The following is a 23,716-nucleotide window of genomic DNA, read 5'->3' as shown; positions in this document are numbered from 1 at the left end:
AAAGAAAGTGCTGCAGAGAATACCATATACAGTAACTCTTATTTGTCATTCCACAACAAATAACATCTTGTTTTCCTGATTACATCTACAGTATTTCAATATGTCAGATGGTCAGGAATCATGCTAGGTCATAATTATGTCATGTAAAGTCAATCTTTGTAATCATTAAGCCGTTTCCCTTGGATGACAGAAAACTTCCAAATTAGCCACTTCATACACGTAAACAGATAGCTCATCAGAAACACACCCAACCCCTGCCACACTGAATTATTCACCTCAATATTGCAAGCATTGAAATGCCTCCTAGGTATTAAGACCCTCCTATTCCATTCTTTCATCTATTTAGCACTTTCTAGGTAACTCTCTCCTCCCTCCCAACACTTCTAACTTGACTTTTTTCACCTACCTATCATCCTCCATTCTTTCCATATGACAAAACCATCTCAAAACACTTGTGTTGCCTCCTTTCACCTAAACTAACCTTTTTACCTTTCACTGACTTCTAACATCTTAACTCTACTTCCATCAAAGAGAGCCGAGCTGTTACTTCAGGGGTAGATGGCTCAATTCCTCAGAGAAGGAAGTTATTGTTAGCTCATGCACACACACACAAAAACACAAAACATATAGAGAGATGTTATGACAAAACAACAGACATTTCAATGAACATCAAAAACTTGAATTACTTCAGAAAAAATCTAAATTACTTCCTTTTTGAAGATTCAAAACCTCTTACTAGAAGCAAGCAGTAACAACAGTTATAAAATCTGGCAAATGAGAGTACAGAATTTTAAAAACTTCCTTATCATACTATCAATATCTACTATACACTGTTGACTGAGCACTTTAAATCATTTTAAAGTGTGATTTACCACTGGGAATCAATATCATTTTACAAAGTTCTTCCTGAATCGCATGTTCAACTGTATACACTACTTTTTAATAACCAACTAACCCAATCTACTTGACTTTCTAATAACCAACTAACCCAATATACTTTCCTTTTTAATGACCAGCTAACCCAATACACTGGTTTTTGACATACCTGATACACAAGGCACCATATCTTTTACTGCCATGAAAGACTCAAAAGCTTCAAGATTAAGCAATATACCACTGTTATGCTGAAAAATAAAAAACTACACATTAATAATGCTTGCAAGTTCTTGCATATCTAAGTTATTAATAAATTTCTTTTTTGAGATATTAAGGGGAATAAGTCAATCTTCTACTTTACCAAAATATATTTCTAATGTGGACTGTGTCTGGTACATAGACTTTGTAATTATTACATTTTTGTCAACCTGACTGTTTTAACTGCATACAGATTGTTCTTTACCAAAAAAAGTCAAATATAAAATTTTAGAACAAAGTAATTTTTTTTTAAAGATATAAACCATAACCTTATAGCTTCTCATCTAACATCACTCATATTTTGGGGGAGGGGGAGTGGGTAGACCAGCTTACTATGCTGTCATGCTAGGAAGGTGCACAACAGCTTGGCTTGATAGAGCAGTATAACAACAAAAGGACAAGGTGCCATCCTTCAGAATTCTTTCTTGGCTACCACTAAGACATACCCAATTATGGGGATGCAGAGGCCCCTATTCATCAGGGTTCAAGATATGAGCATAGCTTACCAGTTTTTTCACTCGGCCTTACCTTTGTTTGCCATTATCAACAACCATGTTCAAGGATTAGATTACAAAGGGTCATTTACTGCGAGTCGCCGTTGGTATGAGAACTTTAGGATGACAACTAATGTTTAACTGCTTATAAAGTCTGGAGAACCTCCAAGTCCCAAAGAGGAGGCTGCTAAAGATACTCCCATAGATCCTGAAGTAAAACCTTCATTAAGGTGGCTACAACGCTAAACAAGTCTAGAATACGGATGAAACAGGCCTCTTCTAAAATATCACATTAAAAGACTCTCACTGCCTGGATAAGATGACTGCCACAAAAATTGGATATCTGAACCTGAGGTTCCTATTGTTTTACCATTCAGAGAACCATGGGCACTAAGGAAATTCACACTGGAGTAGCTCAGAGTAAGGCACATACCCAACTAGGAGGTTCAGATGACAAGAACTACTGAATACAGACAGTACATGGCTGTGTGTTTTGGCAGCCCTTGAACGAGGGAAAAACAGCATTCCCAACATATTCCTCCTCATTGATTAATGCTCTGAATTTTCTCAAGGCCATAGACAAAGTTTCTTGATGTTACCCCTGATAGGATGGTCAACAAGTACTGAAAAACTTCAACACTAAGGGTGTAATGAATACAGTAAAGTCCAGCCTTTGACAATGAATGGTGTGAAGCAAATGGAATGGCTTAATTATTTACATAAATTCACAAGGATATTGTAAGGATATTACTAGGCTATTAGAATCAAAGAGGTGCACAAAGGGAATGTAGCCAAGCTACTTGAAAGTAACAGATTGAGCATGCAGTGAAACTTGAACAATCCAGGGAAGCAGAGATAGACACTCTTAGGGTATTACTCATGAAGTCTTTATGGCAAAAGTTAAGTATATCTTAGTTTAACCAGACCACTTAGCTGGTTAACAGCTCTCCTACAGCTGGCCCGAAGGATTAGATTTATTTTACGTGGCTGAGAACCAACTGGTTACCTAGCAATGGGCCCTACAGCTTATTGTGGGATCCGAACCACATTATGACGAGAAATGAATTTCTATCACCAGAAATAAATTCCTCTAATTCTTCATTAGCCAGTAGGAGAGTCAACGCTGGGCCAACAGCGTGCCAGGCGACAGCTCTGTCCACCCCTCCAACGGAGAACTTTATGGCACAACACAGTTGAAGGATGCCATAACTTCATGAAGTAGATTGAACCTTATACCTCTAGGAATAGCAACAAACCACATGGCCCTTCTAAGATATAAGGTGAGCTTTTAGAGGAGAAGAAACTTGTGGCAGATACTATTTTATTGTTGTTCAAAACTCTTTACTGGCTATTCTTCTTCCCTGACTTCCTATTCTGCTGTGCATTTCAGTATGCCTCAACTTTTAATGTTTGGGTTAGGAACCTCTCATCCCTCCCAGACTCACCAGTCTCAGTTACTTACTAATCCAGACAGTTCTCCCCCTTGCTGTTATCAGACCTGATAAATCTCATCAATAATGAGGAACTCAGCTCATTACACTTTATGGGAAAGGAGAAGGGGAAAGTAGTAACGGGAAATTTTTGACAACTGTTCTCTGCATTTTATGAATTCTGCTACCAATAATATAACATTGCTACTCACTTCATCGTACACTACTCTAATCAGCACCCTTCTTGTATGACATCACACACATTCTTACATCAGTTTTTCCCTTTTTGAGGTTGAGCATAAAATCAGTTCTCTCGACAGATGTCCAAAGCTCTTTCTACATTAACTTCCACCAGGTCTAGTTTTTCTTCTATCCACTTTTTTCAATAGTTAATGTGCCTTACTTACCAGTCTTGGTCTGGCTGCTTCCATATTCACTCCTCTTTAAATTTCTGTTGCTCCAAAATTACAGATAATCAGATAGGACAATCAAATAAATTCCTTATTGACATAATGTGATTTACCAAGTGTGCTTTGAGGCACTGATGAGCTAATATACTATGAAGTAAAATGGTAAGATGGTGCAAAGTGACAGCAAATCAGTTCTAGCTCGTTACTTGAATACAAGATGAATTATGCCTGTAGCATATGGACTGAAGAGACACTACCCTACACTTTTTCCCACATTGCTTTAAACTGTTATGTCCTTAACTCCAGTTACAGCCAAAGGAAGAAAATGACAAGTAAAGACATCACCTTAAAAGTGATCTTAATTTCCTTAATTCCAATCCTTCAACTTCTCAAAATAATTATTTCAAGCCTAAGAATCGACTGTTATCATGATCCAAAAACAAAATGACCATAAGCCCCCCAACTTCCAGTGAAATCTAGAAATGAAAGATCTGAGAAATCAGAGGTACAGCACAAACATTTCCTATTTTTCCCTATTTGCTGGTCTGTACAGGGAGTCCAAGTGTAGACATGCTAATTAAACACAGGGAACAGTAGTTAACCTACAGGTGTGATTTGCTCCAGAAGAAATCCCCATCTGTATTATTTATTTCTATAAAAATAAATTTGAGGTATTTGGAGCCAAAAAATTAAAATTTTCAAACAAAAAAATACAAAAAAAAAAAAACACTGGAGAAAGATGGTGATCAAATGCAGTTGAGAAAATGACAATAAAAATAGCATAAAATATAGCACTGAAAAACTACAGTACTGAAAAACTGTGAGAACCTGAGGCTTGTGAGATGGGGATTTAATGTACTACAGGTTTCACATATTGGTTAACTTCCTTGCTGTTGATTTAACTAGTAGTTTTATACTGAAATCTACAGACTATTACATATATGCATCATAACTTATAATTGTAAGCTATTTGAACACTGAAATAAAATAATTTACCTGTTCTGTCAAAGCCTGACCTCATCTAATGCAAACTATTTGAACATTAAAATAATTTACCAATATTATATATGCAATGAAAGAATACCAACTGTTTCTTCTATTTCCATTATTTCCAAACCAAAGGCCTTTACACTCAGAATCTATTGAATATAAAAATTTATTATTTTTGTTCTTGAACAGTTCAAAAAGGAATCTGTCTTCTTCAGCACAACTAACTATAATATTGCTAAATTTTCTCTTGTACATTATTTTACCCATTCAAAGATGGCATACCACTGATAGTCGGCTGTCAATATCTAGGTACTGAAGGAAAGCAATACTGGAAAAACAACCAGCAAAGAAACTTCATATGAGCCTTCCTTACAATATCTCTACCTCTGCCAAATGGCCAAAAAGATCATTAACTGAAAGGACAGTTTTGTTGTACGAAATATCTCAAGTGAGAAATACATACACACTGCAGACCATCATTTTAAATGTCATAAACCCCTAAGCAGAACACTTAATGTGGACGGCCTTAATTATCCATGTATCATAAAATCCCCAAAGAATGCACACAATATTCATTTACTTACTGCTATAACAACCAAACTAAGTATCAAAATATCAACATTCACCCTTGTAAGCACCGATGATATTTACATGAAGTTGGAACGAAGATAGGAGACACAAGGGTGGTATAACTATAAAATTTGACTAGCTTCACTTTGAGTAATGTCTCTCTAGTGTTGTTAATCAGCTAAATTAGTATCACACTGAATACAGAAGTAACATGATAAAAAGTTTCTAGTACTTGGTACAAATAAAAGTGAAAAGATACACATGAAAATGAAAATTGGGTGATTAAAATCTAAAAGAGAGTGTCTTCCTAAATTATCATACAGAGGTATATATTGCATTTAAACTACAAACTCAAAACACTCTCAGGTACCAACTTTTTATGTGATATGATTTACATTTCCCTGAAGTATATAAAAATTTCATCCATTGTTCACACTTACAACTGACAAATGGAATTTACCATGGAAAAATTGTTTTCTTGGAGAATTATTGGAGCATCAGAGCAAGTATGGAAATACAGCTTTCCGATCCTTAGGGTAGTCTTCAAATTTTGTTAAATACCACCTGCAAAGGAGGAAAGAATAAGGTTAGGAAACTTCCCGAAAAAGAGCTCTCTTAAGTCTTTAATGAGTTTGACTTCTTTGCCTAAAATTTCAAAGTTACTACACAATGTTCAATTCATACATTTCTAACTGGTAAGAGATTAATCAGTGCAACATAAATAAATTTTAAAATTATAAAGAACAGCCACATAATCGATCCTTCAAAGTGGTCTCAATTTAAATACAGTTGCACTCAACTCTATAGATGCTTTTGGTATGTAGCAAAGTCTCAAGTAACAAAGACCTACATTATTTCTTGCACTTCAATATTTTCCATATATCTTACATCAATTCCACATAGTTCATGTCATAAATTAACCCATACTTTACAATAAAACTCAATTTAAGAGATTTATCTAAATATTTATCTCACCTAAAATGGCAGCACAGCACAGAATAACCATAATAATAATAGTCTGTTAAGTTGAAGTGTTACTGTATATTCAAATTCAAAATTAAGACTAAGAGGACAGAAACTCATCTCTACAAATATAAATATTTGAATCTAAAAGTAATGACAGCCTCTTAGGATTCAGTGAACATTCATTTCCATGCAAATTTTTTATAACTCCTTATATATATTTGTATAAAATTTAAAAAATAAAATAAATCAATAAAAAATATCACAAAAAGGCTGTGCACATTTCAACAAAAAGATATGGAAATAAATTTTCAGAATATTAATCCATTCACTCTTGATATTTATTGCATTTTGTTTTGTACAAAATATTTTCTCAATTTTACAGCTCTTGTCCTTCTTGTCTTTAAATTTTGTGAACATTTTTCTTTGCTTTCTTTTTTTTTACCTAAAAATAAATTACTAAGAATGTTTTTAAAAAGGCAGTATAAAAACTTAACACACATTGTTTTTAAAAAGGCAGTATAAAAACTTAACACACATGTTGTATTGTACTGACAAAATACAATGAAGCAAACAAAATAATGCCCAGTTCCCACCATCATTGCAATATGATATGTACCAGAAATGTGAGGGAAGGCACTGTATAGGGAGAGAGGGAGAGAGGAGCAGACAAGAAACACACTTGAATAAGAAAAACAATATTACTGTACTATATTTAGGCTGCCGGGAGTTTTACATATTGCTAACACGAATTTGTGCTAAAATGAATTTAGCGCCAAGACAAACATTCACTAAAGGCAAGTTTATTTATTTATTTGTTAAATTATTTTTAACGCCAAGACAAACATTCACTAAAGGCAAGTTTATTTATTTATTTGTTAAACTATTCTTTCTTTTTCTAATAACTGAGCTCTTCTTTCTGTATTTCTTATATCCTTATGCTACTGCTTTAAAATGAACAACATATTCCTGGAAGCTTGAATTTCATGGCAATGGTTCCTGTGGGCTTGTTCCATATGAACAGGGTTCATCATATCATCAATAATAATAATATTGAAGTTTGATTAGTACAAATTATAATAATGGATTTTGTTTTTAATAAATTTCATACTTGTGTTTTACAGTTTGCTAACCTAAAATGAAGTTGTAGACAGTTTATTTATCAAATCCAGTGTCAGAGACAACCTAGCTTGACAACTCTCTATATTGGTTGAAATACCACTAGAGGCACTCCAAAACCACTCAGATTGATGAGCAGAGAGACAATGAAAGTGATCACAATGAATGATGAAACTTATAGCCTGGACCAAAACTTCAAACAGAATAGGAGAATAAGAGCTAAGGGGTCTTTTCTACATTTCAAGGGATAGGAAGGATAGGAATAAAAAATTTAGGCCAAAGGCCAAGCACTGGGACTTACGAGGTCATTCAGCACTGAAAAGAAAATCAAGAGTAGAGGAAGAGGAGGTTTTAAAGGTGAAACAGGAGGAAAACCACGCAGCAGCAATATGAAACATTTGTTAGGAGAGGGCAGAAAGTCAGATGGAAGAAAGAGAATATGAATGGAGGCATAGTAAAAGGAATCAAAAGGGTTTGCAACTAGGGACTGAAGGGACGATGCCAAGAACCTTAAGTAATGCCTACAGCGTACTGCATGAAGTGCACTGATGGCACTACCCCCTACAGGGGCATTTCAGGGGGAACTATCATTCATAAAGATAGCAAGATCATCTCTTCAGTAGATACGTGAGTGGTCAACCAATTCTTAAACCAAAGCATACTCAATAGTTTGTCAAGTAGGGACTCCAATTTCCACAAATTAAAGAATCTTCACATATAAAAAAGTTTGAATACAAGAGTCAATAAGAAGAAAAGAATACATGATTTATTATCACTTTCTACATAATTAAACTATTATAGAAAATGTACAGCATTAAAATAGTTACTCACTCATGATGATCCAAAGCTCTTCTGGACAAAAATATTGTTGTAAACAAGGCATGGGCAATAGCAGGTGGAGCTAAACTAGCAAAAGCATATCCCCACATTTCAACAATCTCACCAAAATAGTTAGGACATGTAATCCTGTCGAACCAACCTCCTAGAATTGTAAAATTCAAGTCATCAGAAAAGGAAAACAATGAAAGTATACACAAGGGCAATACTTAATTGCTGAAGAAGCATTTTACTAAAACATAACATTACGGGAAAAGGAAATTACAGGCAGTCCCCGGTTTACGACGGGGGTTCCGTTCTTACGCCGCGTTGTAAACCGAAAATTGTCGTAAACCGGAAAATCGACGAAAATCGTCAAAAATCATAAGAAAACCTTACTTTTAATGCTCTGGGTGCATTGAAAACGATGTAAACTGCATTATTATTGAGTTTTACGTCAAAAAAACCTTCAAATTATGATTATTTTGCCGTTTTGGAGCCATATTTCTTCCGTCGGATCGGCGTACGACGCGTCGTAACCCCGGAATGTGCGTCGTAAACCGGGAAATAATTTCTGATGAATATATTTGAAAAGCGTCGTAACCTCGGAACGTCATAAGCCGGAACCGTCGTAAACCGGGGACTGCCTGTACTGGCAAGGTTGCATGATCACTAACATATTAAAAAATTTTTTAACAACCTATCTAATAACCACTTATTATTATTATTTCTAAAACTGGTGACTCTACCCTGACATAAAGAAAAAATAAGAAGGCTTTCATGAACTGCCTTCAGTCAAAAACACCATTTCATCTTAATCCATAATTTTGAAGAACATTCATATTATTGCATGTGAATTTGGGCTGACATAAAATTATGGCTCCTATTAGCATGTAACCAAATACCTAGCTATAGAATAAAAATGATAAAAGTTTACTTCTATTTGTCAGAAAACAAATACTGAAAGTTAGAAACAATTCTTGCATTTCCATACATGCAATCAAAACTAATGATACCAGAGTAAACTGACCTGTTGGAATTTTATAGCCCGTTTCTCCAAATGGCCGTAACTTTCTTAAAGCTGCATCAGCACCTATGTTAATTTTCATGCCAAACAAGAACAATGCAAAACCTGAAAATAAAATTATTTTTCAGTGATTATTCATTTTGGAAATGGAGAGATTGCTGCAAGAAAGTAAGAGCAATGATTATGAAAATACAAGAGCTCAGAAAAGTCCTAATGGAGATTCTAGAAACAGATCTAAACTCAAAGCTATTGCATTATACCTTCAGTAAGCTAACCAGTGGCAGAGGATGAGCTGCTATTATGAAACGTAATAATTGCCGCAAGGTGATGCATACGAGGTAATAGAGGGGAAAACTGAGTACTGTAAGACGGTGGAGGGTTATCATCCGCTAGGAGGACAATACCAGGTGAGCAAATGATAACAGGAAAACTGTCATGCGGCTCAGAACTACTGAGGCAAACGTAATATGTCTGTATCCCTTAAGTAACTCTACCAGTTCCCATACATCACTAACCCTCTCCCTAAAACTGACGACATGTGAGCTGGTGAATGCGAGCACCAAATTACCAAACAACTCATTCAGAGAATGCCAAACCCGAACAGGAGACAGCTGAGAGAGGTGGCGAAGGGCACAGGCCTTGGTCCTGAGACATGCCATGGTTACCTGTCCGTGGAGAAGACCAACAGACCCAGGGCAGTCCAGAGGCCAGCTTACAGGCAGATGCCAAGGCTCGGAGACCTCCTCTCTGGTGGGGGAAACCGAAAAAGGTTGATCACTATGGGAGGGAGGGGGGATATTCGTCCTAATATATATGTTCAAATTTCTAACCATAATGAAAGAACAATTCTCAGTTACCTATTATTTTTCTCCTGAACCACATAAGGAGTAAAGAAGGTGGAGCAGGAGTGAGAGAGGAATTAACCTAGGCTGTCAGGTAGGCTAATCGAGGAGGAGGAGAAGCAACACCAGAAGACAAAAGGAAAAGACTGAGTAGGCTTATGGTGTGCCCTAACAAAATGTCTATGTAACCTATTGGCCTCTAGCATCTTCCAATACTTCACAAAACTTCATCCTCTCATCAGACCACTCCTTATTATCTTCACATCAAGAAAACCACACTTATGCCTCAACAACAAGGCTAACATACATGTGGCCATCCTGCACAACCGAAACATTCAGTTTCCTCAAACTCTTTCCTATTCAACCTAATGCTTTCATCTCTGCTTGCTGTAGCTCACATAATGCATGAACAGAAAACAAGCACAGTACCATACAAGAGAAAATAAGACAGAAATCAAAATTATCACTAATGCCGATTCACACCATCTGCATATGGACACAGCATGAAGAATACTGACATGAACATAAACATTCCAGTGCCATCTGGTGGGAAACGGGTGATTACAGACAGTCCTAATGGGTTAGCAGAGCATTATTTTTTTCATTTTCTATGCCAATAGCACCTAATGGCGCAAAGACATAAGTTCATTTTAACAGTAGGTAAGAGGTAGGTAAGGTCGAATAATAAGATTCTCTGATTTAGAAATACTGTACTAGCTAGATACAGAACCTGCCACACCCAGGAAGGTGCCATCATGAACCACACCCATGCCACCTACAATACTTCCATCTCCCGCGACAGTATTATACAAAATGTATGTATAATTGGGAGCGCCGCCGACCCTCAATGCCTGCGCCTGCTGGAGGCGCTCCTCATTGCCGAGAGTAAGCCCACAATGAACACGACGCAGGAGGCATCGCTCCTCCCCACGAATATGACATTTTTATGATAAAATGATGTTTCATTATACTTACCAAAACACTGTAAAAGCTTTTATCTCTTTAAAATCGACACGTCCGAGATATAAATTTTCAAACTTTGTTTGGAACGCTGATATAATTGGCGGGAGACCCAACCCCAACGGATGCTGGTGGGGGTGGTGTGTCAGGCAACATACCCATGAACCCAGGTCAGCTTCATTCTCGGTATACACAATTAGTGAAAACCTGAGACAACGTCTCCCCCTGCGGGAGGAGGAGGTTTGATACGTTACAGTGTTTTGGTAAGTATAATGAAACATCATTTTATCATAAAGATGTCATTTTCATTATAATGACTTACAAAACACTGTAAAAGCTGATTCCACATTTAAGGTGGAAGGGCAGGGGATGAGGTACCAGTTATTGAAAGGTTACACATAAAAAAAAAAAAGGAACAAACTCTAACCATGGGTATCTTAAGGATCCCTACCAACAAAAGGGCAGGAGTCACCTTACCTGGTAGGTGGGCTTTTGCAGGGAGGTACTGCTGCTGGTTGAAGCTCCATTACCTGCAGAGGCATTGGGCGTAAGCACTGCTAGCTACTCTGCTCCATAACAACCCAAGTAGTCAGGGAAGTACACCGCTGACTAGGACAAGGGGTGACTTTCCTTTGCTCTTGCCCTGAGCAATTGGAAAGCAACCAGACTGAAAAAACGGGCCTCACCGCCTAACCTAAAAATAGTTAAATACATCCCCCCTTCCCTATACCCTCAGCAGCTCAACTAGAATGGAGGGTACTCCAGGTGAACTGAGCACCCCCAGCTTCCCATTAACTCAGCAACCATAAAACCACAGGGGGAAGGAAAGATAAAGAACCTACCCCCCTAGTGTGTTCCCCCTAAAACCAAGCCAGCTATCAATATGGGACCTAACACAAACAGGTCCTGATACGCAACTTCAACCTCCCTAAGGTAGTGAGACGTAAACACCGACTTCGACCTCCAGAAGGTGCTCTGTGTGATCTGCGAAAGTGACTTATTATGATGGAAAGCCACTGAAGTTGCTATTGAGCGCACTTCGTGAATGTGAGACTTGACTAGGCGTGCGTCCTCTTCGTTGATGTGCCTGTGCGCCTCTAAAATGAGTTCCTTGACGAAGAAAGCCAGGGCATTCTTGGATAAAGGTTTGGTTGGATCTTCCACTGAACACCACAGGTTAGAGGAACGTCCTCTGATGCTGGCCATTCTGGCTAAGTAAGTGTTGATAGCCGTAACGGGGCACAAAGAAGCCTCCAATTCTTAAGGGCCAGCCACTTCGGAGAGGTTCTGAATGGTAAAGGACCGAGGCCACGGGTTGGAAGGAGACTCGTTCTTGGCCAGAAAATTCAAGGTGAACGAGCAAACAGCATTACCTTGTGAAAAACCCACTTCCTTGTCAATGGCCTGTATTTCACTAACCCTCTTTGCCGTTGCTAAAGTAACCAGGAAAAGGGATTTCTTAGTGAGGTCTCTAAGAGAAAGATCTTCTAAAGGTTCATACCTTGGAGACATCAACCACCTCAAAACTACATCTAAATTCCAGGCAAGGGCAGGTTTTGGGGTCTTAGCTGTGTCTAAGGACTTGAGGAGGTCTGACAAGTCTCGGTTATTTGATAGGTCTACCCCCCTATGGTAGAAGACGGAGGACAGCTTAGCTCTGTAACCCTTGATGGTTGATAGCATCAATTTTCTTGAATCCCTCAGGTAAATGAAAAAATCGGCAAGTTGAGTTATAGACGTCGAAGAAGAGGAGATACTATTTTTTCTACACCAGTTCCTGAAGACTGTCCACTTGGATTGGTATAATTTGCTAGAGGAGTCCCTTCTGCACCTCGCAATAGCCTCTGCAGCCTTGCTTGAAAAACCTCGCGCTCTGATGAGCTTCCTGACAGTCTGAAGCCTGTCAGAGCGAGAGTGGACAATCCCTGGTGGAACTTCATTAGGTGGGGTTGTCTGAGAAGCGACTTCCTTTGAGGGAGAAGCCTTGGGAAGTCTATCAGGAGATCTAGCAGGTCCGGGAACCACTCCTTCCTTGGCCAGAACGGGGCAACGAGGATCAGTTCGACATTCTGATGGAATTTCACTTTGTTTATCACTTGCCTGATGAGCCCAAAAGGAGGGAAGGCATAGGCAAACAGGTTCGTCCAGTCTAGGAGCATGGCGTCCACCAAGTGAGTCAGTGGGTCTGGAACTGGTGAGCAGAACACTGGGAGACGATGGTTCTTGGAGGTCGCGAAGAGATCTATTATGGGAGTGCCCCACAGATTCCACAGATCTAGGCACACTTGCGGGTGCAGGGTCCACTCCGTAGGGAGAGTCTGGTTCCGACGGCTGAGTTGGTCTGCCAGGACGTTCAGCTTTCCCTGCACAAACCGAGGGAACAGGGCCACCCTGTTGCTGTCTGCCCACAGAAGAAGGTCCCTCGCAGCTTTGAACAAAGAGAAGGAATGGGTACCTCCCTGTTTCCGGATGTAGGCTAGAGCCGTCGAGTTGTCGGCGTGAACAGCGACTGCTTGGCCTGAGACGTGGGTCGAAAAGTCCTGGAGAGTGAGGTGAATGGCCAACAGTTCCTTGACATTGATGTGGAGCTTCTTCTGTTCGTCCGACCAAACTCCTGACGTCCTGAGGTTGGCTAGATGTGCTCCCCACCCAACATTGGACGCGTCTGAGAACAACTGCAGAGATGGTTGCCTTGGGAGGAGATCTAGACCCTCCGAAAGTCTTTCCAGCGATCTCCACCAGAGAAGATGCCCCTTGACGTCGGGGGGAATGTTGAAGACCGTGGAGTCCGTTTGGGTCCTTCTGTCCCAAGAGCCCCTGAGGAAAAACTGTAAGGGTCTCATGTGCAGACGGCCTAACTTTACAAATTGCTCCGCTGACGACAGAGTTCCCAGGAGAGCCATCCACTGACGGGCGGAGCAACTGTCCAGGAGGAGAAACTTCTCCACCATCTGAAGGCAGGAGGAGACCCTTTTGGGAGACAGAAAAGCCCGAAAAGCTAGACTGTCCAGAGTCATCCCCAAATTGTGAAGGAACTAAGCTCGACTTTTCCGTGTTTATCAGAATCCCTAAGTCTCGAGCTATCCTTAGGGTTCTGTGAAGGTCCTCCATGCAGCGGTCCCTTGATGATGAACGGAGTAGCCAGTCGTCAAGGTACAAGGAGATCCGAACTCCCTCCAGGTGGAGCCAATGACCTATCGGGGCGAGAATCCTGGTGAACACTTGCGGGGCTGTCGACAGGCCGAAGCAGAGGGCCCGGAACTGGTAAACTCTGTCCTTGAAAACAAAGTGAAGATACCTCCTGGAGTCCTGATGTACTGGAATGTGGAAATAGGCATCTTCCATGTCGAGGGTCACCATCCAATCCCCTCGAGTTAGTGCCTGAAGAACGGAGCGGTTCGTTTCCATGGAAAACTTGGTTTTCACTAAGTACAGATTTATCAGCCTCGAGGCTGGGCTTGGCTTTAGGGAAAACATACTGGGAAGCTGGTGAAGAAGAGGGGGGAATATGAGAGGGGGAAAGAGCAGCGGTAGAGGAGGGGGTAGGAGAGGAGGAAGGAACAGCCGGTAGAGGAGATGACGCCGATGCCACCACCGAAGAAGAAGATAGCCTAGCTTCCTTACGCTTAAAGGCTTTCCTATCCCTATCCCTAACCAGCTTTACCTGATGGGAACTGTACGTTTGCCAAAACTCCTGACTCCATCCCATACATTCACTGCATGTGTTCTCCTGGGAACACTCTTGACCCCTACATGCTGTACACAACGAATGGCGGTCGTACTTAAGTTTAACTAGTTTGGCGGAGCACAAATTCCCTGCGCAAACCCTGGATCCCGAGAAACTTGAATCCGACATAGCTACCAATTCACAGAGCTAGGCTAGCTAGATTAATAAACAGGAAATTGAGTACTTCACCAAGGAGAGACGCCACAACTAAGCGCAAGGAGACAAAGGAAACCAAACAGTTTGAGGCAAACGGACGCGCGAGACGCGTTCCCAATACACCCGAGAATGAAACTGACCTGGGTTCATGGGTATGTCGCCTGACACACCACCCCCACCGGCATCCGGTGGGGTTGGGTCTCCCGCCAATTATATCAGCCTTCCAAACAAAGTTTGAAAATTTATATCTCGGACGTGTCGATTTTAAAGAGATAAAAGCTTTTACAGTGTTTTGGTAGGTCATTATAATGAAATTGAGAAGAGCAATGCCGAACAACCACCAAATCCAACAAATACCTGAACATGACAACCCTGAGAATGGAGATGCCCTTGAAGAGCGAGGCGCCCTTCGAGACAACCCCCTGACTACAAGAGAGAGAGGAAATCGGAAACGTCATTCATCCTCTGCCCAATAGCAGTCAAACTACCAATGATGTCAGTTGGCATGACATCATGCAACGGCAGGCCACTGGGAACGCTGGAATGAGTAACATTCCCAGATTGAGCAAATCAGTCAGGCTTGAGCTTTGCCGCGGAAATGTGGCTTGAAGCTCGCCAACTGCAACCAATCAAAATTCGCCGTCCATGACCCCCCGCTGAAGCCCGTGTATAAATTCAGAAGGACCTGTGCAACCTGCCAGTCCTCTACCAGCTCCCGCTGAAGAATGACAGAAAAAAGAGTCTGTCGAAACGTTGCGGCAAGAAGTGTACAAGCAACTGTATAAGTTATAATATTCTAACTGTATAGAATATATAAAAGCAGAATCTAAATTTTTTACTTTCCCCCATGAAATGACAAATATAGGGGAGCTGTTAGCAGGCACCTCCAATGAAGAGAAGTCCGCAATAAGGAAAATAGAAAAAGTCTTCTATAAAATAAATGCAGCTGAAGCAGCAATATTCAATAATAATAATAATAATAATAATAATAATAATAATAATAATAATTCAAGCTCTACATATTGGAAAAGATAATACTCACCTATCCAAAAATTTGGTAACTTGAGCCAAGTCCTATCACTGTACTGGTAATAGTTTGTGAAGTACTGACCATGAAGAACTCCATTGTACAAACACGTTAAAAATGCAAAGAAGAATGGCAAGAAAGGAGTTGGTTTACTGCTTTTCATTAGAAATGGGAAGATGAATGATCTGAAAGATAAACATGAAATCAATTAGGGTGCCAACACCTGAACACTATCAAAAAATATACTTCAGGATAACAATATTAACTCCTCCTGCGCAATACACCTAATTTGGAACAAATACACTGACCAAAAATGAATTAGACATATTTTGGCTGATCATACTCTGACATTAATTTTCCTACAGTACAGTATTCAGATCTATCAGGGTAATTTCAACTCTACATTCTGTTATCTGTGTAACTCTTTTCTATCTCATAAACTATTTTTATATTAAATAATTTATCATTAATACAAAAATCTTTTAAAACATTGTTTTACACATTAAAGTTTTATTTAAAGCATTTTATCTATCGATCTTAAAAAGTGAGTCCTGAATTTCAAATTACGTACTATATATATTCAGTACTGATTAACTAATAACTGATTTCTCTCTCAGAATGTTTATTTACTGCTTTTACTTGCTCAGCAAAGCAATCCTACACAGCTAACTGCTGAAGCGTAAGGAAGGACTCTACATCTCAGTAAATGTATTGAGTCAACAAAATATACAAGATAGTACTTGTATACATTTCATGAACAAAAACCTTTTGTTTTTTCTTTAGCAGCTAACTACCTCCAGTATTGTATGGTACAGGCAAAGAAAAAGTCATTAACAGAGGAATAAGTACTGAGTTTACCTGTCAAGCGAGAACCCCTAACTATCATGTTGCAAATGTTACTGCTGGCCCAGTGAGCGCATGCTGGTGTAAAAATACCAACTAAAGAGCTGGGAGAAGATAACGGGAAAGTTAATTTTTTAATTTTCGAAGAAATCCAAAAACCTTTTACCCACCATTTAGCTGAATCTGGGTAGCCATTTATGTGAGAGGTAACGTCTAGATTCTTTAGCTTTTGTTCAAAAGTTGATAATAAGCACTTGTAAGCTTTAAGACTCCTTAGAGATCTCTGAGATCTCCAGTAATCCAGATGTTTATTAAAAAAAGTAGCAGGATTTGCAAAGCACAGCACAAGCCCATGAATCTTTACAGCTCATGATGAACATGAATGTTAGACAAGGCCATGTGTTGATCTCTCCCCTTCCCACACATACCCACCTCAGACCAAGCCAGTGGTATACATATGGAAGGAGAGGCTTGGAGGGGAGAGAGAACCAAAAAGAAATAGTGATATCAAAGGAAGAGTATTTCCACCTGATGACACCAGTGAATGCTTGTCAACCTTCCTCCCCTTGTTACCAAACCTTTTCTGCTGCAGAAGCCAACTCTCACACTCCTCACAAGGAAGATCAGGACTACAGGTCCCACCCCTACAGAAGGGACAGCGTTAGTGGGAATCTACAGATATAAAGGAAGGGTCCATTCCATTTCACCAAAAAAAATCCAGAATCAGAAAAACAAGTTTTAACTTGGCACTCTGCAAGAGTGCAGGTGCAGTATACTCCTCACTTGATGGTAGCCAAAGAAAAAGTGTTAAGTGACAGCTGGATGAGTGGCGGTTTCCCCTACTCACCCACCTACCACCAGTTAACTAACTTATTATCAAGTTTCAACAACTGACTCCAGCTCACACTGGAGGATACTTCTATGTAAAAGGTGATGGTTTGCATTCTTGAAGAAGAAAACTGGAAATAATTTTGTGAAATATTTTACAATACTGTACAGGTACTGTATGACAAGGCTGTGAAATTCCATTAACCTGAAAAACCACAAAATTTTTCATCAGTGAAATTAAAGTTCTTCTTGTAGTATTAGCAACCTCTGCCAAATCCTGAGAATCTGAAAACTAGCTCTACTGTCATAAAAACAATTAGACAAATGGCATTCCAAAAAAAAAACCCTATAAGACCTGGTCAAACATTTTCAACTATTAGGCTACTATTGCTGATCCAGGGAAATTCCAAAAGAACCCTACCAAACCACTCCATTCTACACTTTTTTCGGACACTTTCCACTTTCGGAGTTCCAGTGGCAGTGAGGTTTCAATGAAAGAGGTTAAAATCAAGAATATTGTAGTGTGGTGATTGTACTTCCGTGATCTTTGTCATAAACCTTTTCCTTCGTAAATGTCTCTTATCAACAAGGTATTATGACTCAAAACCTTCAGTGGATGCAACACGCCTCAACCAACTGGAGGTCTTGTTGATATAAAAACTGAAAATATTGTACTTTAAAAACTTAACAGGTGTCAAGGACCAGTTATTGTTGTCGATGCTAATGAATCAATGTTTTGGAGGTTGAAATATAAGGCATCCCATGTCGACGTAGATTCTGTGTCTTTGGTTAAGTCCTTTATTCAAGTAGGGAGTGTGACAGTGAGAAAGGGAGAGGCTAAAACAAGTGGTTAGTATGGGACAAGAACACCATATGTTAACTATTCAAAATGTTTCAATGACACAAGATTATTCCCTTGCTAGTGATGAACCACAGGAGGTTAAGGATCGTCACCCTCATTCAGGTAGGATGCAACACTTTAGGTTAGGTTAGGGTAGACTGTACCCCTTGAACTGCCCTTGCTGCAGTTTTTGGGTAAACTTGAAGGGCGTCAAGGGAAATCATTGAACTCAAGTTAGGTTATGACAGCATGCATCCCTTGAAGTATTACATGAACACCATATGTAAGGAGGGGTGATTGGTTTTTAACAATTTCTTTTCATTGTTTCTACCAAGACAGTTTTAATCCTGTTTTTGTTTTTCAAACCCAAAACACTGTTTTACCATTGTGGTCCCCCACAGCAGTGATAAACCACATTTGACCTCCAGGACTTATTTTAAGCGCTAACTTTAAATGCAGGTCTAACAGGCCCCATATACAAAACCTCAACACCCACAGGGTCAAGGGTTTTAAGAAGGCAAGTTTTCAGAATATGCAGTATCCTCTGAGATCCCCAAGCCACACTTGTTGGGTAAGATTATTGGTGGGCTAGCCAAGTGGGGTGATACCCCGTAGGTTAGGTTATCGTGAAGAAGTACAATTTCCACTACTGTATTCCATCTATGGTCTTGGGAAAGTAATTCGCCTCTAAGTTAGACTTGGGAAAGTTAAAATACATCACTTGGCTTTTCATTTTTTCAGGCAAACCCAAATTTTTAGCTTTCCCAATGGGGAATGTTATCCTAGAATTGCTACAGGTATGGGTCATCATGGAAAAACAAAATCAATGATTTGTGCTAACAATGGTTAACAACACAAGAACCAGAAAACAGCAATCAAATAGTATACATCACATAACCTTCTACCTATTTCTACTTGGAGAGAATTAATTTGTCAAGCTAGGACTAGATCACGGATTTTACCAGGTAAAATTCTGTACTGATCACCTGTTACCCATCACCAATATTTCCTTACATCTGAGCAAGATATCAATTTGATATCCATTGGTCACCAGTTTAGGCTTATTAGCCTAGGCTCAAAATAAGCCTAGTTCTTATTGGCTAATATCAAGATAGGCTCAAGTCATGCTAATGTCAACCTAGCCCATTCATAAAGGTATTATGACCTATCCTACCAAGGGCCTGGGCCAGGCCTATATGACTGTGTAGTGTATTTTGATGAGAAAGTGAATAGGCCTAGGTGATGGAGCTGTGTTAAAATACAGAGTATGGGGTTCACGAATTACTTGGGGGAGCCAGAGGGGGCCTTGATGTCCAAGGTTAGGTTCGGTAAAGGTAAGCTGGTAATTCTAAGCCATAGTTCTGCAGTGAGCTAGACTATGGCAATTGACGTTTTCCTATGTTATTTTACTTGCTTTGAAAGAATTTAAAGCGATATTTTGTCGGCCGGCTGTAACTAAACTGTAATTGACCTTTGAAGACTACACTACCGACGGGTTAGATCTAGGCCAGCATTCTGTGGCGAGCCCCCCCCCCCTCCATAGCTAATACGGCAAAATTGTAACCAGTAAACATTTTAGGGGTGTTTACTGGTTACAATTTTGCCATGTTAGCTTTGGAGGGGGTTGGGAGGCTCGCCACGAAATGCCAGCTTAGATCTACCCCGTCGGTAGTGTAGTCTTCAAAGGTCAATTACAGTTTAGTTACAGCGAGCCGACAAAATATTACTTAAAATTCTTGTAAAGCAAGTAAAATAACATAGTAAAACGTCAATTGCCATAGTCAAGCTCACCGCGGAACTACGGCTTAGAATTACTGGTAAGCTGGTTAGATTATATTCCCTTTGAAATGCCTATTACAAAAGTGCCTCCTTGGCCTAAATTTGTCCTGACCCCCTACTCTGCATTTGCTCCTGGGGTAGCACTTAACATACCTCGCTGTAGGCCTAGAATGGTAAGGCAATAGGATAATGGCAAAAAAATAATATACAGACTTACAATACCTTTCACCAAGCATGGCCTCTGGGCTACTCATTTTAAGGTTGTAGTCCTATACTGAAGTTGTTTACAGATTAATAGGCCTATGCTAGGCTTGGTTTACTGGGATAGGCTGTGCCGTAATCAATCACAAGCAGTCCAAGTTTGCTTGGGTTGTGAGGCCTAGGCCTCTTGCCTTTGTATTCGTAACAAAAGGTGTTTTTAAATGAACCGCCACCTACAGCAGCAAAGCCTTCCACAACCACTCAAACTTTCCAAATTGGAAAAAGTTTCATAGGCTAACAGCCTAAAATAAGAAAAAACTGCGTTAACTCGTTATTTCCTACGGCGTGTGTGGTCATAGGCCTAGGCTAGGTCTAAGAATTAGGATGAGTTACGCCTGGCTAGGCCTACAACGCTTAAGACTCTACGCTAAACGCAGACTGATCTACGCACCTTTGAAAATAATGAATGACGAACATCCCGAGGCACAGCTGATTCACAAGACTCCTGTAGGTGTCCTTGGTGCCGTAGAGTACGAAAGCCATGGGGACGAAGAAGGAAGGGCACTCCTGCACCGTCCACGCCAACCTCCCCGGCACTCCGAAGCCGTACTTCTTGTCGCTGTACCTTCCGTAGGGCGCCTTCCTAACGAACAGAGTTAGAAAGGCGTATATCACCGTCCCCCAGTACATGCGAGGTATCAGCTCATCCAGGTCCTTCGCAAAGAACACCGGGTAGACATATCTCCTGACGAGGACGTCGGGACTGAACACCATCTCTGATGTTTACGGAATCTTTAGGCTTATTCGACGTCGTAGACTGATGTTCACCTCCCTCGCAGGAGAACTCAAGGTAGACTGATGTTCACCTCCGCTTCAGGAGAACTCAAGGTAGACTGATGTTCACCTCCCCTTCAGGAGAACTCAAGGTAGACTGATGTCACCTTCCCTTCAGGAGAACTCAAGGTAGACTGATGTCACCTTCCCTTCAGGAGAATTCAGGATAGACTGATGTTACCTTCTCTTCAGGAGAACTCAAGATAGACTGAACTGATGTCAACCACCTTCTGCCTCAGGAGAACTCAAGACAGACTGAAGTCACCCACCAACCACCATCTACCCTTCAGGAGACCTCTCAATACCTACTATAATCGGAATCTAATCGAACGTCGATATGAGTGACCCACATACCGTAGTGTACACGAAATAACGATTTAGGTAACTTATGCATGAAGATATTGGTTGGGGACTCGTTGCTATGGTAATAGCACAACGTTCCTCAATCCTCCCCCAACCCCTTCATAATATATCAAAACAGACGATGCTCACACGATCGCAATACTCGTTAACCAATTTATAATCGTTTAGTGACGGGTGAAATGTCTTCCTCTTGAAACTGCTTCCAGTTCTTTTTAACTAATCACTTAACACTATTCGTATATTCGTTAGGTTACTGTGGATGCATATTTGCAACGCAAGCCGAATTTACTATACTGTAGTACAACTTCTAATTTTTTCTAAATATCTTGTCCATTTTCACCCCTCTTCATTAACGATTGCTTCCTTTTTTCCTAATGTTCTTCCTACCTACCCTATCCATCCTGCTGTTTTGAGATTTTATGCCTGTCTCGTGGCCTGATACGTGGTGGTTGGGGGTGGGTTGGGGTAGAGGGGGAATTTTCGGTCAACTCCGTGCCTTGTATATATAAAAGTAATAATGATCGTTGATCAGGATCGGTAGCAAGTTAGAGATCACACGAGCGAGGAAATGAGTCTTAATGAAGTTGAACAGGCACTGATGCGAGTGACTGAAATAAAACAACTTAACTCTGGCGAAACCTCAAGCACAAACGAAACTGGTTTATGTTTTGGTTATGTTGGGTAATAGTTTGGTTGGGTTATTTTAAAGAAATCATACTAAATATGGGTTTGATTTTACCAAAATGGAGGAATAGCTTAATAAATAAAGAAAAATAACAGTAATCAATAATTTTCACTGTAAGTTTGGTGATGGTAACGTAAGAAATTATATATATATATATATATATATATATATATATATATATATATATATATATATATATATATATATATATATATATATATATATACATATGTGCGTGATAAAACCATTACTCCAGAAGTATTTACATTATTCTAAAACTCATATGCTTAAGTAAAAAATAAACAACAAGAGAGAGAGAGAGAGAGAGAGAGAGAGAGAGAGAGAGAGAGAGAGAGAGAGAGAGAGAATTATTTAAAGCGCTCTACGTAACTCTCCTCCTTCGACCATACACTGGCATTTGAGAGATGGCTATCAGTACTGTGCTGACTTCGAGACTTTCGTAATTTCTGAAATATCCTTTTAACGTCATTTTCCAACCCCCTATTTCTCACTCATTTGGCGAATCTTTGTTGAAGAAGACAACTTCCGGGTGGGAATAGATTTTCATTTTCCTATAATGACCCTATTCTTGCTCCAACTTATTCCCTTTGCCTAAGAGTTACGTGATACAGGGAGGGAATTGGGTTTAGGTCAAGTTAGGGGAAGGTTTGGTGTAGGGACTGAGGTCAGGTAAAGGGTAAGTGGACAAGGTTTAGGTCGGGTTAAGTTAGGTAAGGGGAGAACGGGGAGAGATCTTGGGGTTATATTAGGTCAGACAATTTTAATGGGTAAGCGTGAGGTTAGGATAGGTTAGATAATGCTTGGAATAAGGAAAACTTAGGTAGGTCAGATTGGTTGTTCGGGGGGATATATAGTTGCTTTAATCTAGGTAAGGCGGAAGGGATGAGTTAATTTAGGTAAGGGGCAAGCGGAGGTGGCAGTGGAAAAGGGTGAGGGGACAGTTTTACACTCGGTTAAGTGGGGTGAGGATAAGAGTTAATTAGGTAAGTGTTGCGGGGGCGTAGAAATTAGTTCAGATAAGGGGAAGAGGTGAATAATAATAGGACATTTTTCGGGTCAGTTAAGTTAGGGAAGGTATAGGAGTAGGATTTGGATTAGGCTTATATATATATATATATATATATATATATATATATATATATATATATATATATATATATATATATATATATATACATATATATATACACACATTTAGTGTGTGTGTTTTGTGCGTGTGTACAAGTGTGTGTATGCAGATATGCAAGTAAATGTATATTCTCTGCAACATCATGTTTCAATTTGCTGAATGTATATGGTACTGAGTTAAATATAGAACTAAGATGTCCTCAGAAAAAAACGCACATTTATGATACACACAACAAATACCAGAGGACTGGACTATGAGAAGGTGACAGAAATCAAGAATAAAAAAAGGCTACCTCTAGGGTTAAATATTTGGCACACTATCTGATTCATAAGATGATGAAATTAAAGACCCAAAACTTCCAAGAAGAAGAAGAAGAATACGGAAGAATACGGAGAAAGTAATGACAAAATCTGTAACTTTGACCGTTATGTGCCTCCTTGCACATCACCCTGAACGTTCCCTACGTTTCCATGCTCTACGGCAAGTCGCCGCCTCTCCCTCATGCACCTGCCGATACGAGAGGCCGT

At 39.8% G+C, this 23,716-nt stretch overlaps 1 protein-coding gene across 2 annotated transcripts; it reads right to left on the bottom strand.

Annotated features, from left to right (window-relative positions):
- Positions 1-1,229: 1,229 nt before the first annotated feature.
- On the bottom strand, positions 1,230-21,775 carry LOC136839514 (3-oxo-5-alpha-steroid 4-dehydrogenase 1-like). 2 transcript variants are annotated; one of them, XM_067105695.1, is made up of 6 exons: positions 21,099-21,775; positions 20,609-21,023; positions 15,681-15,850; positions 8,957-9,058; positions 7,942-8,092; positions 1,230-5,592 (listed from the first exon to the last, which is right to left on the bottom strand). In XM_067105695.1, exons 2-6 carry the CDS (start codon positions 20,929-20,931, stop codon positions 5,526-5,528), a joined length of 813 nt encoding a protein of 270 aa, XP_066961796.1. In that variant the 5' UTR covers positions 20,932-21,023; positions 21,099-21,775; the 3' UTR covers positions 1,230-5,525. The 2 variants fall into 2 exon arrangements, with proteins under 2 accessions (XP_066961796.1, XP_066961795.1); XM_067105694.1 differs by having other exon boundaries at positions 20,609-21,775.
- Between the last annotated feature and the right edge of the window lie 1,941 nt (positions 21,776-23,716).

The sequence above is a fragment of the Macrobrachium rosenbergii genome, chromosome 6, assembly GCF_040412425.1.
Source record: "Macrobrachium rosenbergii isolate ZJJX-2024 chromosome 6, ASM4041242v1, whole genome shotgun sequence".
NCBI classification, from domain to species: Eukaryota; Metazoa; Arthropoda; class Malacostraca; order Decapoda; family Palaemonidae; genus Macrobrachium; species Macrobrachium rosenbergii.
Note: the sequence above shows the minus strand (reverse complement) of the source record. Positions and strands in the feature narration are given on the sequence as shown.

Coding starts and splice junctions, on each gene's coding strand:
- LOC136839514 (XM_067105694.1), bottom strand. CDS start 20,931: ATGGTGTTCAGTCCCGACGTCCTCGTCAGGAGATATGTCTACCCGGTG. Junction 15,851..20,608: donor GTCATTCATTATTTTCAAAG/GTGCGTAGATCA, acceptor TTTATCTTTCAG/ATCATTCATCTTCCCATTTC. Junction 8,093..8,956: donor GGGCTATAAAATTCCAACAG/GTCAGTTTACTC, acceptor TTACAATTCTAG/GAGGTTGGTTCGACAGGATT.